Source organism: Trichechus manatus, unplaced genomic scaffold, assembly GCF_000243295.1.
Source record: "Trichechus manatus latirostris isolate Lorelei unplaced genomic scaffold, TriManLat1.0 scaffold00070, whole genome shotgun sequence".
NCBI lineage: Eukaryota > Metazoa > Chordata > Mammalia > Sirenia > Trichechidae > Trichechus > Trichechus manatus.
In genome coordinates this window covers 264,808-276,784 of record NW_004444006.1, presented here as the reverse complement: position 1 = coordinate 276,784, position 11,977 = coordinate 264,808, and the positions used below count along the sequence as shown (strand labels likewise).

Below are 11,977 nucleotides of genomic sequence, written 5' to 3'. Positions count from 1 at the left end.
TAAATATGGAATCCTAAAGCTAAAATTAGCAAAGCTCCTGGAAACTCTGCCATCACCTTAAGTGTTACCATTAGCTATAGTGTTTATAAGGTCAACACCACCTGGGACCCACAGTTTATGTACTTAATAATAACAGGCCACCCGGTACGTTTTGGAACATCATCCCCAATTTTAGATTCTATCCCATTACAAGCTGATATGATCAATAACTTCAAAATACTCATATGCTGCCCCCAGCTTTATCACACAGGTATGAACTGCATTTCCAAAACACTGGCCTAAATAGCCTTTACATGATCTGCATCCTGGAGATTTGGTCTTCTGAAACAGGCATCAGAAAAATCTGCTCTTACACCTCCATAAAGATGTTCTCAGGAACTGTTAACAACTAACATTAGTAAAACTCCAAGGTGCTGATCCTTGGATTCATGTTTTTGATCACATCCTCCTGACTACTGGATATTCACTCCATCTGGAAACCTTAGACTGAGGGTTATCAGCAATCTTCCAGAAGCCGCTGACTTCAGAAGTAGACAGTTTCCTCCCAAGATAACAGAGCAAGATTAATTTTCTGATTCTCCAACATCTTTTTCTGCCCCTTTACTCTACTACTAATTTTACCTATTATTACATTTTGATGTAGTCTAGAATGCTAATATGATATCCCTTATAAATCCTATCATTTTGACCCTCTATAGTCCCCTATGCCAACTAAGGAAAAAAAAATGCTAGATCTGACATTCCCTACCTGATCCTGCTGACAAAAAAAAAAAAAAAAAAAATCAAACAGGAGAAGAAAACAGAAAAATTGCTATTCCTTTAAACACTTCTGAAGGTAAATTTAGTTTTGCAGGCCACTTCCGATACTTATTTCCCCCCTACATCATGAATTCCAAACTTCAGTCTTACAAAAATTGGATATTGACCTCACATCAACAAAATACATCTGGTGAGGTCATTACAACCCCATCAGCCAGGCATAGTCAACTAGGAGTAGGCACATATATTGGTGCTACCCTGGCCCTGATAGTTTGTTCATGGTATTCAGTTTGTTCCCCATAGTCAGACCTCTTTGTAAAATTGATTACTCTGTCCATCTTGAGGAACACAAAATTTGTTTTCTCTTGTTGTGATACAGAAGTGATACTTATATTGCCCATAAGGAGTCCCTGGAGGCACAAACGGTTAAGCGCTCCACTACCAGCCAAAAGGTTGGCAGTTTGAACCCACCCAGAGGCATCTCAGAAGACAGGCCTGGCGATGTGCTTCTGAAAGGTCATAGCCAAGAAAATCTTATGGAGTAGCTCTACTCTGCCACATGGGGTCACCATGAGTCCGAATTGACTTGACGACAACTAACAACACCAACAACAACATACTCCCAATACAATCTGTGGCACACTAGGGTACTACTTCCTATATAAACCTTAGGCTTACACATGCATACTACATGCTAACTTATCCTGTGTATTCAGGATAATTATTAAAAGATTTTCAGATATCTAAAACTAATCCCTCCAGCGAATCATGTTTCCCTGGAGAAAAATCTATTTGAAAACCTGCAAGCTGGTTTATTTGAAACACTCCCAGAAGAAATAACCAACTTCCATTTCATATATGCTAGTGAGCTACAATTTCTACATTAGGGATAATACAACTGGCAAAGATGGCCCCAAACTTGTCTTTGACTCTAAAACAGACCCAGCTGGATTAATTAATTGTCTGGGTTATATAATCTAGTCTGCTGGCTGACTTCAATTACTTGTACCGCAGTTGGCTAATGCATCTTATCCAGAGTCTTAAATGCTATTACACAGTGTCACATCAGAGGATTCAACGAACAATGTATCCTGCAACAAAGGGATCAAGAGAGACAAACCCATGTCCAACATCATGTAATTTTCCTTGCTATATTTTCAGTGCTTGAGGCAAGGACTGTAACTTACTTGACACCGGATTACCAACACCAGGCAACAGACCTAGCACATAACAGACTTGTAATAAAAAATAAAAGTTGAGGAATGAATGAAATAGTTTTCCACTTTTGAGAAAATGAAGAACATGAAATACTGCAGGGAAAAGTGTAATAGTCTAAACAAATGGCATGTTGCAGAGGGTCTGGTTGGGAAAGTACGTGCCTTTGTTTACCTTCTCTAAACAAACTCCTGATCAGAAAAATCTCAGCAATGGTGAAAATCTTAATAACATGGATCAGTGTCTTACGGCCAAACTTCATCTTTCCTTAGCTAAAGGGGTTATGGGTGCTGGAAAAAAAATCTCTTGACTTCTGGGAACTGACGTGTGGCTCACAGCTAAGCCTCAGTGTTCTTAGAAGCTAGCCTGGCATTTGCAGCTAGGTCATGTTAGTCTCCCATTGTATATAAAAACAATCTCACAGAATACCAGCTTCAAGGTCACTCTGAGACCACGATAAAGTGAGACAAAACAAGGCCACTTAATATATTCTTATAAGCACAGACAAAAACAAAGTCACTGTACATCCCATGATATACCCTTATTGTAGTTAATATTTTTGTTTATTTATTTTTTATTAATTACAGGTTTAGATTCACTCTAATCCGTCCTTCTTATGCATAAGGTTTTTTTTAAAAATACACTCATAATATTATCCTCTATTATCCTCACTTCCTGACTGCCTCCAAACCAGATAAAATACTTGCTTCTTTAAACCTTCCACATCACCTACCACAAGCCCACGTTTGATTATATTCTGTCAAGGAATACAGTCTATGCTTCATCTGAATTTTCTTCCTTATTTTTTTGACCAGAGCAGTTTCTTCTTGAGTAAGTATAGTTCTTCTCATCACTAACTTAGATTCAGCGCAATCACAGAGTCCCTCATTTGTCTTCAGTGTAGACCCTGTTGGGAATAACCCTTTATCTATTTAGGTGGGGATAAGCTTTTGAGACTGAGGCCTTAAGTACTAAAGTCGCCCTTCTCTCTACTCCCTTTTCTACACTGTCAACTGCTTTGCTATTTTAGTATTTATTTAGACCCTTTTGACCAACAACTCTGCAAAGCCCCATAACAGAGAACATTTTAAATTTAATATAATGTACAACTACAATATACACTTTGAGGAACATTCTGGTTTAGGCAGGGGTAAATGACTTAAGAGATTTTTCAGTGTCCAGGGTTTCTCTGAGTAATAAAAATCCAATTTTTTGATCCTTTAACAGTTAATACTTGCCTCTCTTCAATAAATCATACATTACTGGTTCAGAGAAATGTTTTTCTTTCCTCATCATTGCACTTACTTTCCCAACCAGACCCCCTCTGCAACATGCCATTTGTTTAGACTATTACATTTTTTCCCTGCAGTGTTTCATATTTTTCATTTTCTCAAAAGTGGAAAACTATTTCATCCATTCCTCAACTTTTAATTTATTTTTTATTGCAAGTCTGTTATGTGCTAGGTCTGGTGCCTGGTGTTGGTGATCCAGTGTCAAGTAACTTACAGTCCTTGCCTCAAGCACTGAAAATATAGCAAGGAAAATTACATGCAACAACAACAACAAAAACTGCTACCATCTGCATAGAAGGTTTGATCAAGATCAAATTGGAGTACCTTTGACAAAGGAGGTATCTCCATCTTGGATGTGTAAAGACAGGCAAACTTTGAGGCAGATCTCAGATCTTGAGGAATGGGTTGGAGTTTGGCTAGTGAGATAACAAGGAAAGGTGCTACAGGCAGAGGATGCAAGATATGCAAACAAATGGAGGAAAAGCAGAAAAGCAAACAACAACAAAACATAAATAAAGCTAAAGGATATTCTAGGATCTTAAGATCTCCCCCAAAGCTAAAAAGTAGGGTGTTTGTAGAGAAAGGAGCCATGAGCCTAAAAGCAGCTGATTTGGACACAAACATGGAGAGAGTTGAAAATGTCTCTATAACTGACAATACTAAAAACAAAAAGTTCAAAAGCAAAACATAGTTTGGGACAAAAATTACCACCTCTATCACAGAAAATGGTTTTAGAGCTTAAAGTGATGAAGAAGTCTTAAAAGTTAGTAAAGGAAAACAAGGTCCCTAAAGAATGAAGCTGGGATCAAGATCTAATTCACCAAAAAGGAATGATCTCTATTTTAGAGGAGGAAGTGCAAATTGTGTTCTTGAAAGCAGTGGAAGAAATTCACAGAAGGTGTGACCCCATCGATCTGCGAAGGGAGCCTCTGAGAAAGCAACTCTGAAGAGAATGGTGCGCAGTGAGGTCCTCTCTTATTGTCTGCCCTTCGCGCGGCGGCCGTGGTGACGTGAGGCTGGACGTCAACTGTTCCCAGCAGCCCTCTGGGCTGAACCAGTGCTGGGATAGTCGCGCCTGGCTAGGAAGAGTGTCTGTCGCGCCCTTGAGGTAGGGATCATGGGCGCGCTGAGCAGCAGGTTGCTGTGGCGCAGCGTGGGGCGCGCCCCAGAAGAGCCGGGAGCAGTTGTGGAAGAGGAGGAAGCAGCAGAAGCAGCAGTACTACTGGAAGGCGAAGAGGAGGGTTTGGAAGAGGCTGAGCCCACCACCAGTCAGGGTGGCCGCAAACGGAAGATAGGCCCAGCAGGGCCTCTAGAGAAAGCCCCCAGGCGGAAGCGCACGAAGGACAGGTCCGAGTCAGTTTATGAGGCGCTCTTCCTGGGGGGAGAGGGCAGCGACGTGCAGATCCGTGCATTGGGGGAGGAGTGGAACTTGCATAGAGTCTATTTGTGCCGGTCCGGTTACTTCGCAAGTATGTTTAGCGGCGCCTGGCGGGAGACAACCATGAACACGATAGAGCTGCAGATGCCTGACGAGAACATCGATCGGGATGCCCTGCACGAGGCTTTCGGCTCACTGTACCGTGAGGTTGTGTTCATCCCGCCCAGCCGAGTCATTGCTATCCTGGCCACAGCCAGCATGCTGCAGCTGGATGAGCTGATTCAGCAGTGCGAGGAGGTAATGAAGGAAACGGTTGGCGCCCAGACCGTGTGTGGCTACTACTACTCTGCCGAGAGCTACGGGCTCCAAAGTGTCAGGACCATGTGCCTCCAGTGGCTGCTGGACAACCTGATGACCCAGTGTAGTGAAGAGTTATTGCGAGATGTCAGCAGGGATCTCATGAAAGAACTCGTCGCCTCTTCAGAGCTCTTGGTGATTGAGGTGGAGATGGACGTGTACACCACCCTGAAAAAATGGATGTTCCTGCAGCTGCAGCCAGCGTGGAGGGGCCCCAGCAGAACTCTATTGTCCGACGCTGACGTGTGGTTCGCCAGGCACAGGAGGGAGGCGGATGGGGCCCCTTTTCTGGAGACGGAGCAGGGCACAGCCTTCGTGCCGGTCTTCCGGCAGCTGCGGCTTGCCTACATAATCTGTGACCTGCCTTCTGCTCGAGTCATCGACCAGGACTCACTGATCCCTGCTGCATGGCTGACCCCAGTGTATAAAGAGCAGTGGCTAGCTCTGCTCCGAGCTGAGCAGACAAGAGATCTGGGGCCCATGAACGTGTGTGTGTCTGATCTTGAGAGGAACAGCATGAGATGTGGCGGCCAGCTCCGCAGAGACGAGCAGTGCAGCTGGAGGTGGGCGGGCTTCAACTTCGGCTGGGACCTAGTGGTGTGCTACACTAACCGACGCATCATTTTCCGGCGCAGTGCCCTGAACAAGTCTTGTGGCCTCGGAGTCAGCTTACTCTGGCAAAGAAAGGTCGCGTTCCGCCTGCGCCTGACCTCTTTGGACAGGGCTGGAAGAGCCATTTTCAGGAAGGACACTGAATACCAGATGCTTTCCTTGAGAAAGGATCAAGAGCTAGAGGTCGTGAACCTGGAGGACCAAGATGTGATTTTCCCCATATATGTGGCCTGTAACTTTCTGTACCTCCCTCGAGAGGGACGCTGCCCAGACTGAAGACCCAGGCAAAATCTAGAGATCTGGACAGCTAGCTCTTCCCTGGGAAACAAGGGCAGGCAGCATGCTCCTGATGCCGGCCGCTGGCTGTGGGACCAACAAGCCTTGCCCATCTCGGGTGGCTAGCTCTTTCAGAGGCCTCCTTGAATTGTAACCCATAACACTTGAAACTGTTTACAGCACATATGAAGAGAACAAGTTTTAAAGCCCCTAAAACGCCTCCAGAACTCAATCCTATGGTTAAAAGTGGCAACCTGTCCTCCTGGTTTACCATCCTTTGCCACACCCCTCCATCATTTCTGAGAAGACACAGACTGATTGAATTAGAAACTTCAAGCCTACGTGCTCTACTACGCTTAGTATACCTATTTAAAAAAAAAAAAAAAAAACCTGTACTATAGTTTGATTAAATGAATATTAAAAATACTTTGAACTCTTTTGATTGATATATTTAGAGCTGACCACCACCAGTTTCATTCTCATCATGTAAACCCACCCAGACTGAGGATATTCTTTTTTTTTTTTTTTTTTTGAGGTATAATGGCACAACAGTTAAATACAACCAACAATCTTCACAAAATAATTTTAATACTTTGTGACGAAGCTAGCAGTATTTTGCACTGTGACATTCCTATACACACATAAGCATTTTATCCAAATACAAATATTTGTTAAAAGCAGAGTAAATTAAGCAATTGCCTATACAAAGGTAAATAGACACTGTAGGTTATTTTTCTTCTTGAATCATTTTGCTGCATAGTAAATTGCAATTACATGTCAGTATAATGTTACTGATCTATAGAATACACTTTGAACTGTGAGGTATGACAACTCCCTATGAAAGGAAGCTAAAATGTAAACCTGAATATTTTGAGTGATTTTTTTTCTTTTTTTAGCTGACATGGATGGGTAAGACAAAAAATCCAGCATTCAAAGACTCTAGAAACTTACTTTTTCTAATCAAAAAAATTAAGATCTTTTAATAATTCACAGGTATCTCCTATCCTTATTGGAGCACTATTGAATGCACAGAGCTTAAATATTGAAATGAAGTTAAGTTTGTTATGGAATTACAGGTTAAATCAGTTATTAAAAAAAAAATCCACCAGGTAACTTCTCACTTACTTTACATCAAGTTGAGATCCGACGTATACATCCTAACTTTATAATTCAAGATTGCAGTTAAATATTTCTAATTCACTTTAATTACCATAGTAATAAGACAATTAGAAATCTTATATTTTCTTAAAAAGGACATGTTTCACATTTTCTGACACTACTTCTAAACTCAGATGAAGCACAAAATCCCCCCAAAACTAATATTCTGCTCTGAAATTTAAGTGGTTGAGAGTTGATAGCAAATGCTATCACGGTTTATCATTTCCACCATAGAGTAGATATCAATAAACAAAAGTAACTGCTCTTTAAACATCTAATAAAAAATTAACATGAACCAATTAGCTGAAATTACAAGGTAAGAATACTGCCATTAAGAATTAGAACATTTCAGTATTTAAGTTATTCATACTTTCAAAATAGACAGTAATGCAGTTTTCCTATGTTTTGATACAATTTCACTTTAAATTCTGTGCCCAGATTTACATACATTATTCAAATACTCTATAAAATAGATCATGACTGGTTAAATTTATCTTAGTTAACTTTCTATCATGAAACATTAGTGGAAAAAAAGGAATCACAGAAATGGAACCAAATATAAGAATAGAAGACCTACTAGAAGAGCTACTTGAATAGTAGGTGGAAGAATGGATCCAAAAAAAAGGAAACTTGCAATGTTTTATATGAAACAAAGACTAAACCCTATGTAATGCCCACATTAATATTGTAACCAAGATGAAGCCAGTCCCTTTTTCTAGTGTTTGTGAGAGACTGTTTTTAATACACAGTGCCGGGCAGGCACTTTAGTGACATTATAAAAATTATAATGGATAGAAAAAGTGGAAAATTTTCAGCTGTAAATGAATATCAATAACCAAAATCTGTACCCCTGGTCAGACTACTAGAGAGACTATGTGTATTTAAGAAACAAATTAAGAAAAAAATCTTAACTGCCTCATTTTTAAAATCTAAATTTACTATTATGAAGGATTCTTTTAAGCAGCTTTGCAGAATGAAACATCTTAGATTCTTGGCTTGTAAGACAGAACTTTGCTGACCTATCCAATAGTGAATTATATTCAGGAAAGCTGTGTTATCTGACACTTCACCAACCAGTATTTCTGAACACCCAACGCAAATCTTCACTCCACTAGACCACTACACCAAATGACCTAATTACACAACAGAATACTGTAGCACAATGGGATTAACAATATGCTGTTTTCAGGGTGGTGAACACCACAGAAGTTAACTCTTAATTAACAAAGCATTGTAATTCATTTCCACCTCTCTCACTGTGCTGGATAAAAAAGCTTTTACTGTATTATTACATCATAGGGAGGAAAGGAAAGCAAGTAACTTGGTGTACAGTATCTCCTGATACCAAGAGAATGTATGGAAATAATTCCCATTAGTAAAGCACCTCAAGAGAGGTCTGAGAAAACAGAGATACAAAGGAGTTTTGTTTGTGCTACCCTAAAGTCATAAACTACAAAAAGTTAAAAACACTCCTCTCCTCCCTCACATCACATACCTAGATAGAAAAAATGTTTTTCTTAGAACAATTTTTATACATATAAATAAAAACGTGGAGAACCAAGGATCCATAAAGTGACTTTGCTACTGCAAATTATGGGGGACATTTGGAATAACTTAAAGAACTGATTATAAAGTTAATTTAAAACACACTAAGTCTTCCACAAATCACTTTCCCCAATAAATGCATCTTTAAAGAAAAGCTTTTGTCTGAGCAGCCTCACAGAATCATTAAGACAACAGAAAATGAACAGAAGTAAACATTCCATATTCCAAATAATTTACTGAGGTTTTCAAGCCTCATACTTTCAGTTTAAACTAATTTATGGTTTAAAAAAAGAAAAAAATACAGAAAAACATTAGGAATTTTTCACTGTTCTACATACTAATTTGGAGGTCATGAGGATTTATCTTTTTTTAAAAAATGATGCAAGGCACTTTTCTGGGCTTCATTTAAAAAAAAGAAAATGGTGCTACACTGGTATATTCTATTTAGAACCATTTTGGACAAAAAAACAAAAACAAACTAGGTGACTCTGAAAAGAATAAATACAACTTTTGGCTTTTACGAAAAGAATGTCAAACAGAAAGTCGCATGAAACTTAATATTATCTTTCTTTTTTGGAGCATCTGGTACTATAAAGTAAAATACTTTCCTTTGTTCATTAAACTTTTTTAAAAAATAGAATAAACAAATTAGGAAGGTAATAGGGAAGGAAGCATTAATTGGATCATATTAAAGTAAGAGAAGTTAGCTAATGCCGTGATTTAAGACTATTGATAAAGGATCAAGAGATTTCAAAAAAATAAAAGGATAATTAAGGTATTGACTGGTACTAAAAAAGAAATGTAGCAGATTCCTGCATTTAATGTTTCTGTATGAAGCTCCATCATAAAATTGAACTGTAAAATTATTTTAAAAATATAATATATAGAACAAAAAATGAATTTTTAGCCAACTTTAGTAAACTTTTTTGTTACAAATTACCCAGATTTTATAAACAAATCCCCCCAACTTGCATTTTGTTTAAAGTAATAACTCTATCATACAAATAAATTTCAAGTATGAAAAGTGCATTATTGCAATAATACTTCTTTGCAAGTCCAAATTCTTGGTTTATAATAAAACTGTAAAGTTTTTAAAAAAAGGACTAAAACCATCAGTGCCATCTATTGCAGAAGTCCAAAGTCTTCTTAAAATGTTGCTCAACAAGTTACAGAGTAACATGTCTGGAAGCAACGTATAATTGAAAAGAAACTACTTGGGTTTTTATCATTTCACATTATTATTCCTCTAGTATTTTCTCCTTCTCAAATAGAAATTCACATCCTCAATAACGTTGCTCTTGAGTCCGCCATTCTGTGCAGTTCCCACTTGCACGCTTCCGAACTCTTCTTCTTCTTCATGTGTTCTCTTCAGACTGCCTGTGGTACCAGAATGAACAGATGACCTTTCTATCTGCAGTGATGATATCATCTGTATTGTTAATTTTGCTAAGTAGATGGCTTCATATTCCTGAAGTTGATGGACAAACTCAGTATTAGGATTAATACAAAATCTTCTTTCCTGAACATAAGCAAATGCATCTCTGTACTTCATTCCAAATGTTTCTATAATGTATGCAATAACAAAGGCAGCACTCCTAGAGATCCCTGCATTTCCATGGACAAGAACTTTTCCTCCAGTTTGCAAGCTCCCATCAATAAACTATTCATTGGGGAAAAAAAAGTGTTGTATCGTCAACCGGATTATCTGCAATATCCAAGACTAAATATCTAAATAATTGTTGAAAGTTTGGTTTAATAAAGTTTGCTTCAATATTTTGTCTTATGCATATTATGTGTGTTATTCCATGTTTCTGTAGTATAGGTAGCTTGCTTTTCATAGCAGAAGAATATGGACCTAAACACAATCCAGGTAAAATTTCCTGCATCTCTCCTCTCATAGGATAGGACCACTCTTCGGTGTCGTCTTTGCGTTTTGGGAGGGAGGGGAACTCCAGCTTCATGTCCTCTATGGTCCTGGCCCGTGGGCTGGTGGGTCGGTGGGAGGGCAAGTTACCCGGCCGACCTGACGCTCCGGCTGGTAGTGGCGGCAAAAGAAGAGCCAGTGGACCAGACGACTAGTGTGTGGGTGGCGAGCTTACAACTAACACTCGCAGACTAAAGGGTCCGGTGACCTCGGCAGCGGCGGGGACGACAGCTAGGAAAGAGTAGGGCGATGGGTACCCAGCCGCCATGCTGCTGCCGTCTCCCTCCCCCAGTGTCTAGGATATTCTTTTTGATTGTTCTTCAACCTAAGAACAATGTAAAGTTAATTGAACATTACTTGAATTTTCCTAGCATTTTAACCTTAGACAGACCTTTCAAATTTTATACTCAGCCTGTAGTGAGGGTAGGGTAGAAGGAAGCAGTTTGATTCTAAGTGTAGGTTTTTTGTGGCATACTGTCATGAATTATTTATGTGCCAGAAAGTACTTTTAAAGTACGTTGATGGTCTTTGCTGTTCAGAAATAGTTATTTTCAAATTGTATTTGGACTTTCTCACTTAAGGGCAGGACATCTGTAATGTAATGCTTTGATTTATAATGGGAATTACATGGCATCTGGAAATGGGGTCAAAGGATGGAATTCCAAGCTATTAATCAAAAGATTAAGGTAGGAAAGTGGTTTTTTGGTCAAAAAGGAGAGGTACACTAGTCAAGATTTGAATATGTTGGCTTCTGATTACTACTAATTTGACTACTGCCACCATTTCCACCCTCTCCCAAATGCCCTACTTCTTTTCATTTCATTGAGTGATTTTCGTGGTTAATATTGTCAAAGAATTGAGAAATCTTTTTATGAATCCGTACAAATAATAAATACATACTTGGATAGAGTGTAAAAGAACTAATACAAGATGAACAAATGCATTATAAACAATCAACAAATTTAATATTTTCCTTAGTTGAAACTAGAATTTTCCTGTCAGTTTATATTTCTCTCCACAATTTTATCCTTTGTCATCCAGTGAAGTCTTGACAGACATAATTGCATTTTATAAACTGGCTCAATCAGGAAGCTACTGTTGTACCCTTTGATGTTTGCCCTTAGCTGTGCATTTTTCTTCCTATCTTACCACAGCCTCTGTGTTTCCTTATACTCTGTATATCTAACCAACTATAAATCTCAAACTTCATTTCATTTAATTTTTTTTTAAATTACTAAAGTTGGAAGAAGAGTAAGTGATGGTTCAGTAGATGGGTAAAACTAAGTTTGTTTTGTTTTGGGGTTTTGTTTTTTTTATAATTTCAATTCCTTTATATAAACTATCTAAGCAATTTGAAATTAATTTTTTTTCCCGATCTGAATGCTAGGATATCATTTCATCAAAAAAGAGGCATCCTCACTTGTGAAATTTAGACTTCATAGCTAAAAATGCACATTGACT

At 38.8% G+C, this 11,977-nt stretch overlaps 1 protein-coding gene and 1 pseudogene across 1 annotated transcript; one reads left to right on the top strand and one right to left on the bottom strand.

Moving 5' to 3' along the window:
- Positions 1-4,593: 4,593 nt before the first annotated feature.
- On the top strand, positions 4,594-5,889 carry LOC101350725 (germ cell-less protein-like 1). Its single transcript, XM_012556594.1, has one exon. The coding sequence runs from the start codon at positions 4,738-4,740 to the stop codon at positions 5,887-5,889; it is 1,152 nt and encodes a 383-aa protein (XP_012412048.1). The 5' UTR covers positions 4,594-4,737.
- Positions 5,890-9,838: 3,949 nt separating this feature from the next.
- LOC101350468 (serine/threonine/tyrosine-interacting protein pseudogene) lies at positions 9,839-10,784 on the bottom strand (annotated as a pseudogene).
- Between the last annotated feature and the right edge of the window lie 1,193 nt (positions 10,785-11,977).